Source organism: Toxoplasma gondii, chromosome XII (assembly GCF_000006565.2).
Source record: "Toxoplasma gondii ME49 chromosome XII, whole genome shotgun sequence".
Lineage (NCBI taxonomy): Eukaryota > Apicomplexa > Conoidasida > Eucoccidiorida > Sarcocystidae > Toxoplasma > Toxoplasma gondii.
Window position 1 is genome coordinate 5832964 of NC_031480.1, and position 19365 is coordinate 5852328.

General features: G+C 51.8%; 1 protein-coding gene across 1 annotated transcript; it reads left to right on the plus strand.

Moving 5' to 3' along the window:
• Positions 1 to 76: 76 nt before the first annotated feature.
• On the plus strand, positions 77 to 16123 carry TGME49_278830 (glucose-6-phosphate 1-dehydrogenase). The gene is made up of 21 exons (XM_018781824.1): positions 77 to 331; positions 1336 to 1392; positions 2367 to 2642; positions 3612 to 4000; positions 4576 to 4736; positions 5504 to 5633; positions 6268 to 6443; positions 6961 to 7018; positions 7984 to 8045; positions 8402 to 8479; positions 9183 to 9349; positions 9862 to 9959; positions 10417 to 10500; positions 10949 to 11039; positions 11476 to 11610; positions 11930 to 11997; positions 12382 to 12480; positions 12593 to 12709; positions 13240 to 13333; positions 13752 to 13847; positions 14292 to 16123. Exons 2-21 carry the CDS (start codon positions 1338 to 1340, stop codon positions 14492 to 14494), a joined length of 2637 nt encoding a protein of 878 aa, XP_018635111.1. The 5' UTR covers positions 77 to 331; positions 1336 to 1337; the 3' UTR covers positions 14495 to 16123.
• Positions 16124 to 19365: the final 3242 nt, after the last annotated feature.

Consider the following 19365-nt stretch of genomic DNA (forward strand, 5'->3'; position numbering starts at 1 on the left):
AAAGCGACGGCATTACGGGCGAAACGCCTTCTTTTTGACCTCAGCTAAAAAATGGTGTTTCCCCCCACTTGTGCGCCGCTTCTGTTTTTGTCTACTTTCTGAAACACGCCCAAGGAAATCTTCTTTCTCCCTTGTTCTCCCGAGTTTGCCAGTCACATGCAACTGGACTACGGCTCCGTTGCGAGTTCTGAGCAGCTGCAACCGGAGACGTGTGCCTCTGTTGCTTTCCATCGCGTCTCCTCAACTCGCTACTTTTCCGCAATTTTTGCTGCAGTTCGCTTCAGTTCCCTTTTCTCTTTTCTCCAGCGTACACCATAGCATCAATACAAAGGTAAGGACAAATACACCGCTTTCGACAAATGATTTCAGGCAGTTTCTCGACTGCCAAGACCGCCTTTCTCAGCTAGTGCTGTCTGAACACGCCGGATGCAACGCGCCAGCGAATGGCAAGTCAGTGACTCCTTTCTTCTTTTCTCCAAACTGTGAAGTGCAAACCATTTTCTTTGTGTCAGACATTTCTCGGAACGCCTCTCGATTGTGTGTCGCCCCCCGAAAAAGCGTTTCTGCCGGCGACATTCTTTCAAGAGCTCGAACTGTCTGCCGGGTGACCGCGAGTCTAGCTGGGCACTACGGGGCCAGACGATACACAACGCGTCCGCATTATGTAGGGTATTTTCTTCAGCACAAGGCAAAGAAGAAACGAGATTCTGTTGCAACATCCGTACTTTTTCTCTTTTATCTTCCGTGGTTCTTGTCGGTTTCTCCACACCTGCGGCGACAAAGTGAACTGGTTACGTACAGAGTCGCACACCACCGGCGATTCTGCGAATGTTGACAGCCTCTTTGTGGCAGGATTCACCTGTAAAAAATGTGTTTCCTTTGCGTTCTGAACACATAGACAGAACCCGCGACGTTTCTTAGTGAAGTTCAAGTGACTTGCCAGGTGGGGAAATTCCTTCTTTCCCAGAACTTTACTCGCCGACAAATTCAAGTTCACCGTTTTGTCGCACGCTCCGGCCAGAATCACCCGTTTTCCTCTCATTCGCTGGATTAGGAAAACACGGCCTTTTACTTTGTTTGTGTCTGCACAGTCTCCAGAGCTAAATACATACATTCGTATGGTTTTCCATGTGCTATACATATCTGTGCACATAATATATATATATATATATAGATATATATATATATGCTTGTATAGCTGATGTTCAGTGCGACATTTCCGTTCTAGTTTTTGTGTTGCTGTGGAATACACGGTCCTGTCGGTTGGCGGTCTCGGCCGCGAGCAACTTGGGAGTTTTCTCAGTTTTTCGCTGGACATTTGCCTTGGATTTTCAGAGATGTATTTACCGTCGAAGATAGGACAGAAAGGAGACGAAGTAGACAAGATGAAGAGTAAGCCCTCGCAAACCTTGTAGAACGCTTTCTCGGGGCGGCGCAGACATGGAGGGATCCCTTGTTGTGTCCGTCTTCGCTTTTCACCGACACCGCAGCTCGCTGTACTTTCTGTCTCTCTGCACCTCTTCGCTTCTGTCTCCTCTGATATGCTTTCTTCTCTTGTTCTCTTCCTCTTCTTGCTTCTCTAGCTTATCTCGTCTGTCTCGTTCGTTCCCCCCTCCTATATTTGTCGTGGGGTGTCCTGTCTCCTGCTCGGCTGTGCGTCCTCGTCCGCTCCCTGTTCCTTTTCTTCACTCTCTTTTTCTTCACTCTCTTCTCCTTCTTCTCCTCTTTGCCAGACCTTTATGGTTTCCTGGAAGCGTTGTGCATTTCGCGCGTCGGTTCACACATGGGTGCATCGGGACTGTACGGTCTCCTTGGCTCATTTGTTCTTTCGGTTTGTGTGCTTTCTGCTTTCCTGTGTTTCGCTCCTGCGCTTCTCACCTTTTCCCCACCGACATCTTCTCTCTCTTGACTTTCCGCTGCTTTCACGGCTTTCTTCTCTTCTTCCTTTTCTCCGTTTCTTCCAACTTCGTTCATCTGCTTCTTCCCTGCCGACCCTCTCCCTCATTCCTCCTTTTCATTCTCGCCTCAACTCACCAACCGCTCTCGCCTTTTCCTCCCCACCTCACCGTTCTCTGTTTGAAACGCTCTGCTTCTGTCTGTCTGCTCCCGATTTCTCCTTCTGTTTCTCCCCTGTGTATATCTACACATATATCTAAATATACATATGCCTATATATGTCTGTATCTGTCTGACTCACGATCTCTCCATCTCACCTCTCTGTTTCTCCTCCTTTCTCTGTCTTTCGCTTTCTGCCTCACCTCTCTCTCTGCCTGCCTTCTCTCTTGTTTCCTTCTCCCCGCGCTTAGATCCTCGCCTGCGTTTCCTTCTCCTCTCTCTCTTCACCCTTTCTTTGTGTCTCTTTCCAGGCGCGAATGAAGAGGCGAGTCCGTCGGGGAGCAGCTCGGGGAGAAGCACGAAGAGCCCCGGCGTCTTCCCGACGTTCTCTGTCGCGGCGATTCCGCCTCGAGCTGCTGTGTCCTCTCTGGCGACGCGCGGCATCTTCGATCTCTCAGAGAGACCGAAAGAAATCTCGTGTCGAAACGACGACGCCTTCGTCGCTCACGGGGCCTACCTCCTCTTCAACGCGATCAAGCGAAAACTGACGGAAAGCTCGTATGCCAAGGTTGTCATTGGACTCTCCGGTAGGCTTCCCAGGAATAATCTTACATGTCCCTGCAGAGAATGAACAGCCGTGTCGTTGGGCGGTCTTGCCTCCCGTGGCTGCCGTTCTTTCTGACGACAATGCACCTACGCTGGAGAACGAAAAAAGGCTCACTTGTTGCGAACTGACGACCATGCCGTGCGACCAATACTCTGTCGTTTGAGAGGCGACGACCCGCTAGAGTTTCTTCTGCGTTGCTTCTGGGCCGCAACAGGCTTAAGTCTTCACGCAGCTCGGAAAGCGTAGCATGCCTCTCTCGATGCAGACGTTTCCTCGACGCTCCACAGCTTTGAGCAGCAGCGTCTGTCGATGCTGAGAGACACTCTTCGGAATCCATTGCGTGTGATCTCCGGATTTCTCCACATCTAAAACTCACATATATCTACATGCACACAACCCTACATGTAACATATATATATATATATATTTATTTATTTATTTATGGAGAGAGAGATAAACATTTACGGAGCGGCCTGCATGTCTGCAAGTCTGCATCTACGTGTACGTGTTGACGTCTGTCCAGACTCGTTTCTACAAAGTATGTTTCTTACGAAGAGAAGAGACTTTCATTCCCGCCAGATTACACGTGCATGGAGACTCAACTTGCTTGTGTTTGTTTTTGGATCTCTGTTTCCTCTTCACACCCCAACCGAGTCTATGCGCGTATCTACGCCCATTTTCTGCATGGAAGCACGAGCGTGTGTTTCCGACTTTTCCCTTTGATTGCTTTCGTTTCAAGTGTGTACCTGCCTCAAGGCCAAGGCCGAGCAGGACTGGTTGAACTATGGAAGAGTCGAGTTGCCTCCATACCATTTAGACTCAGCGTGAAAGCGTTCATCGAGCTCCTGAGCAGGTGCCAGGCCAGGAAGAGTCCGATCCGTGTATTCCGTAAACAGACGAGTGCTCTCTTCTCACCTCTTCTGCATGCACTCGAAAACATGTTTCTCAGGCGGCTCGACGCCTCTGCCGATTTACTCGGCTCTGCGGCACTTGGCCCTCGCCTCGGCGGACCATGAACCTGGACGCGCAGCGACGCATCTGGCAACGGCGGTTCCGGAGTTTTCGGAAGAACTGCAGAGAGATGCGAAGGGAAGCGACTCTGCGCTCGACTGGACGCGCGTCTTCTTCTTCCTTGTCGACGAGCGCTACGTGCACCCGACGCATGCAGACTCGAATCAACGCAGCATTCGGAAGCATCTTCTCGGCCAGCCGAACGGCGTTGCGTGCGACCAGCCTGGCGCAGAGTGTGGAGGCGACGTTCTCCCGGTGCCGGAGAAAAATTTGATTTTCCCAGACACCTCACTCCCCCTCGAAGACTGCATCGTCAAATATCGATCGGTAAACAGCCGGGGCGGGAGAAAGCGAGACATGGACCGTCGAGACTCGTGTGGAGAAGAGGGACCCTGGGAGCAGACGCTTTGATGGCGAGCAGGGACGCGCTTGCTTTTCTTCGAGAAGTTAGGCGGAGAAAAGAGGAGCTGCGTCTCCCGCATGCCAGGCGACAGACGCGCAAGCTTGGCAGTCTCCCCCGTCTGGAGACAGGGTCTCAGCTCAACTAATGCACAGCTTTTTCATTCTTCAGAACGTCTTTTGTGAAGCTGAAAAAAGTGACAGGAAGTCTCGGGTCGCTGGTCGCCTTTCGCCGGGGTGCAAGGCCTGCGAGCTCAAGGTGACAGGCCAATGTTTACCCGCGGTGAAGAAGACTGAACTTGTGCTGGAGACGAACACACATGTCGATGACCGGAACGCGTCGAACGCTTTCGTCTTTCAGCTGCCCAGACGGAGACGGACCCACCAGGTCGACTGGTGCCTCAGACGGTCACACATCGAAGTTTTTCTTGAACGTGTGGGTTTGCTTGGCTGACACAGAATCGCTAGTAACTTCCTCTCGCGAGTCTCGGTTCCCTTTTCAGGCACTGCTCGAGCTGCTCGCTGCGACGCAGCAGATCGACTTGGTGACGTTGGGCCTCGGACCGGACGGTCACATCGCCTCCATTTTTCCTCCTCTCTCTGAGGAGGATCTGAAGGAGCAGATGAACCCCAATCCCATTGTCCTTCACACGACAACTTCCCGGTGCGAGCGAGAATGGAAACCAATTATGCAAAGAAACTGAAAACTTGATTACAAGTCGAAAAAATTAAAAACAAAAGAACCAAAATTATTAAAAACTACGAAAATTCAGGAAACAGTCAAGCACTATTCCAAGTCTTCGAAGGCGTGCACTTGAGCATCTGCTCTGACTCCTATTGCATTTATTCAAGCGTCCATACATCAGTCCCCGTAGGCAGCTTTGCATCTCGTGTTCCTTGGTGCATGCATATTCATTCGTACACATCTGTGACACCGATCTGAGAATCTGGCGCCGTCTCTGTCACCCGGTACCTCTTTCTTCACCTGTATCTCTACGTTAGACATTTCTACAGGTTTATGTATAAATCACTCCACGATTCTATACCTGTCAACACCTAGTTGTCGCTGTCTCTGTGTCTATACATATATATATATATATATGTATGTATTGGTTAGCTGCCTGTATATATGTATATATAGGTGTACTTGTATGCATGTATCCACCTTGGATCGCGTGATAAACTGTGGTAAGCACTTGGCGCTGTACACAGTGTGAGTTTCCTCTCGAGTGTGTGCCTTTATTTCTTTTTTCCTCCTTTCGGTATCTTGTTTTCTCGTTCTGCGACCGGTTCTCGCTTCTGAATCAGTTTAGGTCCTCAGAACTTTGGGCTGCGCCTCCGTCGCCTCACAGCGGCAGAGGGCGCAGAGGCGCGTTTCCCAGCGTGTGTCTGTCGCTTTCACTTGAAGTTTCACGACTGTGTCTTTTTCAGATTCGCTGGGTTCGACAGAATCACCGTTTCCCTGCAGCTGCTCTGCGGGGCCCACCAAAAGGTTTTCTTTTTGAAAGGAGACGAAAAGATCCGGCTCTGGCGCGACATGCAAGACGACGCTCGATCTAAAGTGCGAGACAGCAAGATGGTGTCGACTCGGTCATTTCTGCAGAACAGCCGAAACTCGCACTGCCATACATTTTCGAATTGATCGTTCTTTGATGGAGTCACTTCGCACTCCTTCAGCCTTCTGTGGGGTGCCTGGAGGCTGCGACTTGCATCTACAGGCGTCTCCACGCTCATCTTCATCTTAGTACTTCCTTGTGGAGACGAGGTTTCTGCCTGACCTCTCGTTTCGAAAGTGACTTGCGTTTCTTCCGGTTTCCTCGCCTTGTTCTCCGCGTCTCGTGTGTCGAGTTTTTTTGTCTTCTCTGTGTGTCCTCCGTCGCCGCGATTCGCTTCTGTTCCAAGTATTCTTGTCGTCCCCTTTCTTCGCCCTCATCTCGCGTTTCTCTTCTCTCTGAGTCTTGCCTGTGTCTTCTTCACTTCTGCCTTCGTCTTCCGCGTTCTGTGTTTCGTGTGCGTCTTGCGTCCTGTCTCGATTTGTGTCGCTCTCCCGTTCGTTTTCTCTCTCATCGTCCTCGCTCTGCGCGTCTCTGTTCGCAGTCGCGTCTCTCTCTCTGCGGCCTAGGCCAGGGCCGTGTCTCCATCGCTCTTCTTTTGTATTATTTTTTCGCTTGCCTCTCGTTCCTTCCGGTTTTCAGTCGGTCGCCGAATTTCCAGCTCTCGCGGTGCTCCAGTCGGGGAACGTGAAGGTGGTGGCGGTGCCCCCTCTGGACGTGCATGAGGAGCATCTGCAGCAGCAACTTCGCGCAGACCGAACGTTCCTCTCCGTCGTGGTTCTCGGCGCCAGTGGAGACTTAGCTCACAAGAAAACTTAGTGAGGTCTTCGAAGAAAAGAGGTCATGGCGTTTTTTCCACTCTGTGGCTCGACAGAAGAAGTCCAGAGAAGCTTTTGAGAGATCCGCAGAAGCCTCGAGGAAAGGCCTCCACACGGTCAAGAGGAAAGCCGGAGAAACCTGCGGGGGAATATGTCTTCTCCAGCGACAGACAAACGAACTTGTCGAAGTCGTGAGGGAACTGCACCTTCGCTTTAGTCCTGGGCTGCTGTCTCCGAGAGTTTCCAGGCTCTCAAATCCACCACGCCTGTCGACAGTGTGTAACGCAGTGCGCTCTGGAAAAGCAGTCGGAAAGAAACGGGGGCGACGAACGTTCGAACGGCGTGAGACTCCCCATAATCGCGAAACCCAGTCTGCGTGACTTGGACATGGCGAAGGACAGAAGACGAGGAACGCTGTGGCTTGATTCGCTGCGAATGGCGTTGTGGGGTCGCTTGAAGAAGACACGGAAAACACACAGCTGCTTTTTCCGCATGTTTTTCTTGTACGTTGCCTCAGTCCTGCTCTCTTCAGTCTCTTTTGCGAGGGGCTCCTGCCCCCGCACTTCCACATTGTGGTAAGGAACAGAAGCGACTTGGCTCTTCTCTTTCTCCATCGTGTGCGTTGCCCCTCTGCGTCTCTCGATGGGGGGTCCTCTCGCGTTCTTCCTTCGTTCTGCTGGAGCAGAGCTCAGCGAAAGCAAGGTATTGCGGAGACGCGCAGCTGTAGACAGATGCACGCATGCGCCGTCTCTCCTCAAACGCGCGTGAGGGATGATGCTGCATGTCGAGCAAGTCCACGTTTTCTTGCGCATTTCGCCTGGCGCCTGTCTCTCTCCACCCTAGGCTCAGTCTCTGCACCTGAGAGGTCCCTTCTCCCTTGTTGGCGGAGCAGGAAAAACTCGAGCGAAAGCTCGCAAATCAGAAACAGGAACGAACACGAAGAAAGACTGTGTGCTGTTATGGAGACTTGTCCTAAACCTCAACGGCGGAGACTCTTGTATTCCAGCAAGTGAAACAGCGGCCAGAAGGTTTTCCTACTCTCACCCTTCTGTTGAACGAAAACCGTAAACATAAAAAGAAAGCTTCGCTTCTTCGATAAAGTTACACTTTTCAAAAGACTCTTTTTCTTGAAAAGAGGGCACACGATTCACGTGGAAACAGTGCGTTGCTTGCATCCCCCTCTCAAGAGTTCCTCCCTCAACTTTGCCTTCTTCGTTGCTGCGCTTCTCTCCACGCTTGGCGTGTACGTCGCATTGCCTCATCCTCGTTTCGTTGCTGTGGAAAGGAAGTCCGGGGACGCATGTTCTTGACGGCGCGCATCATCCTCTAGGCTTCGGGGTGTCGGTCTGCAAGAAGAGAGGCGTACACACGAAGAGCGCTCTCTTTCGGCAGGTGACGGTGAAGCGAGACAGTCGAGCGTCAACATATGCAGAGACTTCTGGGTTCGTCGGCACTCGGTGGAAAGGAGGCCGTCCTCTCTTTTCTCTGTCTTTAGCCTTCCTTCTTCTGAATGGTTCGTTTCTTTGTTTCGGCGACGCAGGGGTATGCGCGGTCAAAGATGACATTCGACCAATTCTGGGAGAAGATCTCGCAGAAACTCAAGTGAGTGAAGAGCAAGACAAACGAACACGAGAGGATAGCGACAAACGCAGATCAGAGAGGGTCGACGAAAGGAGGACGCGCGCGAGAGAGAACGGTCGACAGCAGCAGAGAGATGAAAAGAAGGCGAGCAAGGCTGTAAGGGGAAAAGCCGACACACGCGAATGTCTGCAGAGCTGAGAGGGAGAATCAACAGACGAACGAACTTTGTCAACCTCTCGGAGATCGTGTCTCCACGTCTGCAGGACTCCAAAGGCTCAAAAAAAACAAATGCGGCATCCTGATGTACCTCCGTCCCTGGATTGAAGACGAAAGAATTCACAAGTTGCCGTGTCTCGCTTCTTTCTCTTTTTTTCCAGGTCGCTGAGCTCCTTCTTCTGTCGACGCGCGTCTGCTATTGACCTGCTTGCGAGCTTCAAGAGTCACTGCAGCTACTTGTAAGAGAACTTCACGACGTCGGCGCGAGTGAAAATCTAAAAGTGGAACGCTTCCTCTAGTGTAGTGTTAGCGAACCACAAAAAACAATTTCAACTGAAGTAGATAGAAGATACATCGTTTCGAGGGCTACTCCCCGTTTCGATACGTTCAAGGTTCGCTTTCGTGACTCGGAGCGTTCCGTTCCTCTGTCCGGATCTATTCATTCTCCTTGCATGCGAGTTCGTCTTGCTGTCGCACCTTCCGCGGCGGCGGCGTCTCCCGTAGAGGGGCAGAAGTCGGTTGTATGTCTCTCTCTCGAGTTCCTTTCTCTTCCACTTTACAGATAAGTCTCCTTGCTCGACTTGCGTGGAGTTTGAAGATCTGGTCTCTTTTCTTCTCATCTGTCTTCGTCGTTTCTCTCTTCTTCTCATGCGCATCCTCTTCTCCGCATCGTCTACTGCGCCTCTGCTGCTTGTGCTCTGTATCTTCTTCTGCTTTGCCCGGCATATATCGCATGTGCCTCGTTCTTGGTCTTCCTGCCTTTGTTTTGAACCGCTGTTTTCTTGATTCGTGAACGGAGTCGCGTGCGAGCCTGTCTTCTGTTTCGAGATCTGACGTTCAAGGTTGAAGCGTCTCTCCCGTCCAACGCAGCCGCATCGCAGCTTAAGCTTGCCTGTCCTTCTGCGCTGTCTGAGTTCCACGTTCCGTTCGTCTCTGTTTTAGGCAAGGATTGTACGACCGCCCTGCGGACTTCGCGAACTTGGGGAATCATCTGAAGGAGGTCGAGGGCGATGCAGAGCAGGTGGGCCGCGTCCTCTACCTCGCGCTCCCTCCCGACGTCTTCCTTCCCAGTGTGAAGAGCTATCGACAGTCTTGCTGGAACACTAAAGGTGAGGAGGAGGAAGAAGAGAAGGCTGGAAACGCCAAAAGCAGGAGCCGCACTGAGAAGAACGCGAAGGAAAGACGCAAAGAACGGGGGAGATGAGGAGGAAGGCAAGGTCAAAACAGATAGACACAAGCGCCTGAGGGACGAAGAACAGAAAGTGAGACACAAATTAGGGGAGAAAGTGATCGAAAAGTTCAGCAGGCAAAAACGGAGAAAAACTGGACATGTCGGAAGTCGGCGCCGCCTTCGCAGAACGCAGCGGTGGAGGCAAGCCCAGCATCGACGACCAGTCCATCTGTTTTCTTGTCCTCGTCGCGGATCGTTCTCTCTTAGTGTGCGAGTTTCCTGATTTCGCTTCGAGCGTTTTCAGCAGCAGTTTTTGACCGAAGATCGTCGCGCTCGTCCCCGCCTTCTTGCGTGTTCACTCCTCAAACGCCTTGAGCAGGGCATCCCGTGAAGACGAACTTTCTCGTCACCGTTTCTCGCGTCTGGTTCTCGCGCGCTCTGTGACCGCAGGCTGGAACCGCGTGGTGGTGGAGAAGCCGTTCGGCCGCGACCTGAAGAGTTCAGACAAGCTTTCCGCCAGTCTCATGGCGCTTCTCAGAGAGCGAGAGGTGAGAGACGCGCTGCAGGAAGAACAAGCTTCTTGCTGCTCTCGACGTCTTCACGAGAAGAGCCAGCCAGAGGGAGGGAGCGAGTGCAGACGACAGAGACAGAGACAGGGGGGTGGGTGCTCACACCGCGAGGCCGCAGCCAAGAAACAGACAGAGAACAGGAGGGGCGCAGACGGATGCGAGAGCACAGTTGAGACATGCTGTTGGTCTTCGCAATTTACTGTGGCCGTCGGCTGCACGATCAAGACAGGACGAGGGTGGAAGCAACTGGACGCGCCGTATCGGGAGAGTGATGACGCGAGGTGTGAGGTTGTTTGCATGCATTCACATGCATGAGCTTGGTGGCATGCAAGACGCGCGGCGGAAAACAAACGCGTCAGCGGGCTCAGAGAGACTCTCTTTGTGTGGGGATGTCGCACAACTGCAGTTTCTCGTCGACTCTATACTTTCTTTTCAGATCTTCCGAATCGACCACTACTTGGGCAAGGAGATGAGTTTGAGTCTCACAGCCCTGCGCTTCGCGAATGTCGCGTTCATGCCTGTAAGCAAGTGCCATCGCCTTGTTGACGTTCTCTCTCGCGAGTTCCTTCGAGTTCTTTCGCTCCTCCTTGCTCGTCGTTTCCCCCTGAGGTCCTTCGTAAAGGCTCTCTCGATAAGGCTCCTGACACGCGGGTGTTGACATCTGTGGAGATCCGTTTTTTTTTTTTTCTTCAAAAACAGTCTCTGCACTGTGCAGACCCCGCGAGTGGTTTTCTCAGCAGAGTCGATAAACAGACGCGTGAGTGACTCTTGGCTGTGTGTGCGTTTTTGCGGGAGTTCGCGGTGCGTCGCTCTCGCGAGGGTGTTGCGAAGGCGCTTTTCAAGTCACATCGCCTGCAGAATGGCCGTTCCTTTTTTCGATACGACGTTCTCCATGTCGTGAAGCGATACACCGAAGGACGTTAACACACTGGTGGACCCGCGTTCGGTCGCTTCCCCCCTGCGTTCAGCTTTTCCATCGCGACTACGTCCACAGCGTCCGGATCACCTTCAAAGAGCAGAGCGGCACTTGGCGCCGTGGCGGCTACTTCGACAATTACGGTAGGACTTTGCTTCTTCGAACAACGAACGCTCTACCGGGAAGAAGGCGAACAGTCTCTCGAACGCTTTACCGCCAGGTTGACATTCGACGCATGGTGGCCAGTGCTGTGTTTGAGGCGGCGCAGTTCGCGTCCGGAACTGAAGCGGTTGTCGTGTGCTCCTCGGATTTTCCTTCTTTCACCCGAGAGAGAGCGAGAGCGCCGATTGCGCGACTGACCCGTGGAGGGGAGTGGAGACGTTTTCGAGCGAACCGGAACTGATACCACCGTCTCTTCGTGGATCGAGGCGACGACGTAGCGGCGCGGCGTGAGGGTGTGCAGCAACCCTTAGGTCCCGGCCGACTTGAAGGCGCGAGGCTCTTTGGGAGTTGTCTCGAGAACCGTCAACTGAGAGAAGGCGGCAACAGGTTGGAGGCGTTTGTCTGCCTGTTTTTTAGGGATCATTCGCGACGTCATGCAAAACCACATGATTCAACTCCTCACGCTTGTCGCCATGGAGCGGCCTGCCTCACTCAAAGACGACGACATTCGAGACGAGAAAGTGAAAGTCTTGAAGCAAATGCCGCCAGTCAGTGAGTCCTTGGAAACGTTCCGTCTGAAACGGGTCACAGCCAACAGTCAAAAGTCGATTTCTTTCCAAGCAATTCTGTGCTTGTCTGTATGTGTCTCTCTCTGCAGTCCGGGACATAATGCCATGCACGACTTCCACTTGTTCACGTGTTCCAGGGTGTAGTCTGTATCTATCTACTCATATCTAGACATATACATATATATATATATATATATATATATATGATTGTTGGGATCGGAACGTCAGATTCGAGGCACAGTGTGAGTACCTTGTTTCTGATGAAGATAGTTGCGTTTTCCGTTCTCGTTTCGGTACCGCAGAAATCAGCGAAACCGTCTTGGGTCAGTTCACCAAGTCTGTAGATGGACAACTGCCAGGCTACACAGACGTAAGCCGGTGGAGAAGATAAGAAGACAGGCGAAAAGACGGGAGGCAGAAGAGAACGAGAAGCAACTCACAAGTTGACAAACACATCACAACTGGCTCGTTTCTTTGGATGGGTTCCCAGCGTGAACCAGTTCGAACCACTTTTGAAATGGCGTTCTTCTGAGATTCGAGACAAGTTGAAAGCCGTTGATTCTTTCGCTTCTTGTTTAGCTGCGTCAGCCGGTCACGACGACGACTTGACATCTGTCCTTTTGAAACGAGACTGTCTGTCGCGAGTTCCCCTCTTTTCAGTCTCCTGCATTTGTGGATGTCCTGCTCTTTCCGCTTTCCTTCCTCCACTGTTTTGATTCAAGTCTACTTCTCTTTTCACGCTCTTTTGACGCAGGACGACACCGTGCCGAAGGACTCGAAGACGCCGACCTTCTGCACATGCGTCCTGTGGATCAACAACGAGCGATGGAGCGGCGTTCCGTTCATCTTCAAGGTAGGACAGCGTGGAAGACAGAGAAAAACGCACTCTCCCAAGCCTCCCTCTTCCCCCGCGTCTTCGGGTAATATTTGGACAGCAAAGACCGTCTGCGTCTGCATGTTTGCAGGCTGGAAAGGCGCTAGAGAGCAAAACGACGGAGGTGCGGGTGCAGCTGCGCGAGGCTCCGGCGGGCGCCTCGTTTTTCCACGAACCAAATCTGACTCCCAACGAGCTCGTGATTCTTGTGAGAAGTGAAGAAACAAACAAGGCATCATTTGAAATTCCGCCTTTGGGAAATTCCCTCCCCGTATAAGAGTGAAAAAAAACGTACAGCGGTCTCCCCGTTATACAGGCATATGTGCATGTAGAAACCTCAAGACATGTACATATATATATATATATATATACATAGATGGAAACATGCATACAAGCATACATCCATGCATACACGTGCTTAACGGTCCAGAGACAAACAGTTACGACGCAAACATAAATAAATAAACATATTTACCGATACACATATATGCGTATATATATCTATATATCTATATCTATATTTATATATATATATATATGTAGGTGTTGAGTGAGCTTGATGTTTTGTGTAGGGTGGTAGAAACGTTTGTTTTAAGACAAGGAGAGCGTGTGACATGGAAATTTTCGTTTTCAAGGGACGCCTGGATTCAGGCGTCATTGTTCTTCCACGCGATTCACGAGACACGGATGGAGTGCGTTATGCCTTTCGTCTCGACGAACGATACTTGTTTTGTTCAGGTTCAACCCCACGAGGCTGTGTACTTGAAGATTCACACGAAGAAACCTGGACTTCTTAGCCAGGGCCTGCAGCCCACTGAGCTCGACCTGAGTGGTGAGCCTTCGCTGCGACTCGACTTCCTGTGTTAGTTCTTTTGTTGAACCACACTCTCCCCGCCTGTATATGTAGACGGCGAAAATCATCCATCGCATAACCACGGCCATCTTGATCTGCCTGTACACATAAATATACACGTATACATATATATACACGTATACACATAGTTATATATATATATATATATACATATGTATATACATATATATTTGGATGGGCGTATGTAGTGATTATATATATAGATGTCTAGGTAGAGGTGACCCTGCAGAGACTGCGGAAGGCAGCGAGAGAGAGAGAGAACGGGAGCGCGTTTTAGAGATTTCCAGTGTGCATGTGCATTCGTGCGTCTCTGTGCCCATTTAGAAGGTGAGACAGAGACTCTTAGAAAAACGGATTCTTTCTTTGGCCGTTTCAGTGATGGATCGTTTCGACGTGGAGCGCCTGCCCGACGCCTACGAACGACTTCTCCTGGACGTCATTCGCGGAGACAAGCAGAACTTTGTGAGAACAGGTGAGGTTTCGAGGAAACCACACTGCTCAAAAACACCGTCCACTGGTTTCTCCGACCATACACAAATGTCTCTTTCCGTTTCGACGCGTACTTCGCCATTTGTTTGTTTGTGAATGGAACCACGCACGCAGGTGCATGCGATGTGTCTCCGATACAGTGGTACATCGAGCGATTCACTGGCAGCCATATCGCAACGTAGCTGTGCGGTATCAGGGAGCCTGTGTGTCAGTCGTTCAAAGTCTCCAGTGCGTCTGCTCTTTCCCCTCTGATATGCGTCCATCTACATAGGTCGACTCGCCGTTTAAATGAACAATTAGGACCAGGTGGCTCAAACGACCTATGCCTCTGTAGCGTCCTTCTCATACATCCCTTTCGGTCAACGATGCGTGCAGACGTCTTTGCGGTTCCACTCCGTCTGCCATTTCTGTCCTGTCGTCTTTGCAGACGAGCTTCGGGAGGCTTGGCGGATCTTTACTCCCCTGCTTCACGAAATCGAGGAGAAGAACATCGACCCTTTGCCCTACCCAGCGGGATCGTCGGGACCAAGTGCTTCCTACGATTTAATTCAAAAATATTACAGTTACAAACAAAGCAACTACAAGTGGACCCCGCCAAAGCGCGAGACTTCTTCCGACACTGTCCAGTGAGAAGAGGATCCATCGCCGCAGAGGTCGACTCGTTTTCGTCGATCTGTCAACCGAATGAAGTTCTCTTCTTCTTTGATGGATCGACAGAAGGAAGGTTTCTGCTCTTTCATTTATCCGCGTCACACAGCAGCTCTCTTGGCCTGCGTAGACTTGGCCGTGGTCTCTGGCGATTTTTTGGTGAGGGAAGCCCAGGTGTCAAAGATGTCTCCGCGTCTGCGCAGCGGTGGGTGTCGCTAGACGAAGTAACATGCGTTTTGCTTCGAATCTGGACTTGCATGAGCCTGTGCTGAGGCGTCCATTGAGGAGTTCCGGGATCGAGCTGCTCTCCGTTTCGTGAGACACTTTCACGAGTGTGAAAGCGTCTGCTGTGGTCTCCAGCGTCGCCGAGATCTGGAGAGAGTCGAAATGTCCGAGGACGAAGGAGCGCGGCTTCTGTGTCTGTGTTAGCGGTGTCTTTAAAGTCTCTGGGGAAGCGAGGAGTACGCTTCTTGTACCTGACGACCGCGACACACACACACACCCATAGCTGCGCGTTTGACGGCTGTATACGTTTACGCGAGTGATCCTTGATTTTCCGGTGCAAGCGGGGACGAAGCTGCGGCAGTTCCGAACCTTGCAGAAGTTACGTCGGCAGACAGAAAACACTCACGAGGGGCGATAAGCATGAGCAAAGGTTTGAGAGAGGTACGAAGACCACAACAGTGGCCGGACCGAAAAGATTTCTTGTCAGGTGCACCCATGAAAGGGTTTATACCGTACGTAGTTTGTGTTATGGTTTGTGTGAGTGAGGTGACTCCACAGAAAGCTGGAGTTCGCCGGTTTTTGGTGAAGGAAACGAGGAGAGAAACGCAAGGGAGTGGGGACTGGCATGCGCGACGCGTTACGCGTCTCGAGTTATATTGCGTTGGAAAGCGGACAAATCACTCTGAATCCGTGGTGAGGTGTGAGAGGGTACAACACGGTCGCTGCGAGACGAGAGCCGCACTGTGGGGAAGGCGGAAAAGACGCGCAGCCAAACGCATTTCTTGCTGTACAGCAGCACCAGGCTGCTTTGAAAAGACTGAAAGGGCAGCCGGATTAAAGCGACAATTTGTCGTCTGTCTCCTTCGGCGCCCCGCCGTCTCGTTTTTCGACGATAGTTTTTCGTTTTGTCCAGCCTGCACCCCTCCTGTTTCCGTGGTCTTCCCGTTGTTTCCCGCCAGAAATTCAGCATGTCTTGTCATGTCTCTTCTCCGAAAGCAGACGCTTGTTTCCGATGAAGACGTTCCTGTGTTTAAACGGAAAAACGTGCATGTTTGTGTCGCATTCGCGTGGACTGCGCCGGGCCGAAAGGCAGAGGGTGCAGATCGCTGCAGCGATGGATTCTGGAAACCATCTGAAAGGGCCAGTGTATTCGTGACTCGTGTCTGTTCATTTCTCCCGTTTTGTGTATTTCCGTTTCGGCTGTACCCGCCTGTTAGGGGATAGCTGGCCACGTCACCGCGAAAAAGGGACTCTCACATGCATCGTGTTCCGCTGGCCGCCAGCGAGAAAAACGGTCGATGATGGAACTGCCACACCCAGATGACTTAAAATGCCAGTCACCGGGTTCATGACACCACCTCCTACCGTTTACGAGCGATACCCCGATGGCATTAAAAAAGCATGTGGACCTTTACGGGGGAGGCGTAGGAATGCACAAACCTGGAGCAAGTGATGGTTCGGCGGTACACTTGTCATCGACAGTCGCTGTCAAGGTAGGAGCTTTAGCAGAAAAACGACCGTAGAGTGTTGCGCGTTTGTGGATCGTTGCTACACAGCATGCATTTAGCCCTGCAACACATGTCGGAAACGCGCCAACCGATCGACACGGACTGACAACTTTTTCTGACGGCCTGCAAAGGCAGAGATCCAGAATGGCTGTGATTGTATCTAGAGAACAAGCTAATCCCGAACTAACCTGCGAATGCGCAAGCACGAATACTGCTCTAGGGAAGGAAATAGACCTCTCGAGACGTCAGACATCTGGTCGTTGTCCAGCGGATTCAGTGCTACGGCTCTGCTTCACGTCATTTGAAAAAGAGTTCCACTTAAAATGGACCGAACGAACCTCCCAACCATGATGTGAAGCCCCGCAGAGATTGGTCGAGTTAGGCCAGGCACAATCTGTCAAAAGAGCGATCCAGGCTGTGACAGTCTGGGGCATCGCTGCAGGATTCATGCCTCCTAAACGGAACAGTGGTTTCGTTAAGTCCAGAGGTCACAACTTTTGTTAAGAGACACTATGCCTGGCGTGACATCGGGCGTACACTCGAAGATGTCTTGCTCCCTTTTTCCGTTTTCTACCGCTGTTTTCCACTGCATGGCGCCTACCCCCGAGCACTGCAACACTCGATCTTTCATTTCTTTGCATTGCTCCTGTAGCTCGAGCACGAGAACGGCACTCCGCCGCAGTTTGCAAAGGTAGCCCAGCCACGAGTTTCAACTGGTTGCTTTCCGTTCTCGTGCTTCTCTAGAAAGCAGCAGAAGCCTGAAGCGAATTAGGCAAGATAAATGGAATGCACAAAACTCTTCAGTGTTCCATGAGCAGTACGAGATACTCTCCATATAGCCAAGGTCACGGCCTCGTCCCTGACATTCCCCGTCCTGCGGCGGGTAGACGTGTTTCCCGTCATCGAGCTCCCGACGGCAACGACACAAAGACAGCCATCCTGGTGGTAGCTCGCATTTGACGTTCTGCGAAACACTAAATGCTCTGCAGTTGCCACTGTTTCATTCTCTCAGTGGCAGCGCCCCTAAATGCGGAAAAAGCAGCGTTTTGCCTGCTTGCCGAACTTGCGAGTTTACCGCTGCCTCGGTGTCTCGGCTAACCGTCGGCTGATCAAAGGTGTGTAGCGAAGCTCAATAGAACGCTCAGGTTCGACAGCGTCCAGGGCGACATGAAGCCTTTTCTGAATGGCGTTCGACAGATTCCAGTTCGTCACATGTTAGGGAGCTGTGCGGCGTGAAACTTCGTCGCTTCCTCCTAGCTTTATGCATTCTGCGTGTCTCACAACGCCGCGGATTCCGCTGGTCCTTCTCTCGAGAAAACTCACCAGAAAAGACAACCCTCGCTCCCGCCTGTACAAACCTCCCCGGGACAGGAGAATCGCGGGAATTTTCTTTCCTGAATGCCCGCTTTGTCCTTTACTGTTATGCGTTTAAGGCAGCTCTTTTGATGGTCGTTTCCCTACCCTTTTCGCCGTTTGTCACTTGCGAGTCGGCATGGGTGGCCGCCTGCCAGCCTAAGCGACAGAGGCACCTTTTTAGCACTCTGTCAGGCGGCTCGTGCGTGGCGTCGCGTGTCTTGCCGCCTGCAGCCCCGGGGACAGCGCCGGTCTGTTCACGGAGCTTTCCAGTTTTTCAGAGTTCGCTCGTTTCTCCGTTCCTTCGTTCCCCTCCGTGTCTATGCCATCTCCGCAGCCTCCAATCCCATGGGTGGTCTAGCCCGTGGTCTCACTGTTGTCCATTATCTGGACCAGTGGTCGGCGCCGCCTTCCCGTCCTCGTTTTCCGCAGTCCCTCTGTTTCTATCGGTTTGTGCATTTTTGCTCTGTCACTTAAACGCCTAAAACGACGGCAAATCTGCCCATCAAACGAGGCTAGTCGTCGACAGAGGGGACCTACTTGGCGAGGTGCCTGGACACAATACCTGCACAGCTGCCTGATGTTTCAGGTGTATGTACACCCGAGCTGCTGGGACTCCCTAGGTTGATATTTTAGACTGTCTGTTTGTTTTTTGTTTTCTCAACCCTTCAATTTAGGTTCCTGTATCAGACAAGGCTTTAGTGACTAGGATCCAGCTCCAGTGTTCGCCACTTCAAGGAACGCTCTTTGGTGTGGGACAGCTTGACAGATTCGACGGCTCTCCAAAGACCGACAAGGTGAAGCGTGGTTTCCGTACCTGGCGAGTTGTATGTACACCTCGTTCACGCAGGTTCAGAAACAGACCTGGATCGGAGTCTCTCTCCTGTGGACTTGAAAGGCATTTTGAGACGTGTTTCTCTCGCCGTCTTGAGGTATTCTCAATTCTGCCGCAATATGGTTAGACCGCAGCGCTTCTTTAATGAATACTCCTTGCGACACGACGAACACACGATTGTCTGCCCACGGAAAACCACAAGCATTTCTCCTCTACTGTTTGCCTTTGCCACGGGGCGAGAAGCATCCCTTGTCTCCCCTTCTGGAGATGTACTAGGGCCGGCTGCTAGGTATCTGCCCGCTCTTTGCGGACATCTGTGTCGAAGGGTCTCTCGTTTCCACTCCACATTCAGTGCGCTCAAGAGCGTTTTAGTGTTTGTCACCCCTTGAGAAGCCTCTTTTTTCTTGACAATACCTTCCTTTTCTCACTGTACCCACGTTTCCGCAACTCTTCCGGCCCTTCTGGCGCCGCTTCCTCGACAGGAAAATGCCCCCGTTTCGCGTTTCTCTGGCGGCGCCTGCAGAGGCGGCGGTTCCGTGTAAAAGCGAGAGGCATCAGCGGCACTGTAACACTCTTTCACCAGATGACGAATCCCGTCACTCCGTGTCGCGTTCTTCAATCTGTTCATTTCGGAATGCCTCCTTATGCATCAGAGCGCACAGGCGACTCAACGGCACCCCTCTACGGCTCCCGTCGTACCCCCTGACGTCGTCGGTCACTGCTTCGCTTCACCCCCGTCTCTCATCGATCCACTGTGTGACTTCCCTATATCGGGCGAAGCGTCGCTCTGCCAGTAGCCCATGCGTATTTCCTTGTTCCTCATCTGTCATCCCTTCTGCAGAAACACCAACGTTTCCTCCTTTGCGTTCGTGTTCTTCCTGTTCATCGCCACCGTCTGTCTCACCGGTGTCTCCCCACTATTCTCCGCCTGG

Excerpts from the sequence above, each read along its gene's own strand:
- TGME49_278830 (XM_018781824.1), top strand. The coding sequence starts at position 1,338 with ATGTATTTACCGTCGAAGATAGGACAGAAAGGAGACGAAGTAGACAAG. Across the intron at positions 8,480-9,182 it reads AAGAGTCACTGCAGCTACTT|GCAAGGATTGTACGACCGCC; the intron begins GTAAGAGAACTT and ends TCTCTGTTTTAG. Across the intron at positions 12,710-13,239 it reads CCAACGAGCTCGTGATTCTT|GTTCAACCCCACGAGGCTGT; the intron begins GTGAGAAGTGAA and ends TGTTTTGTTCAG.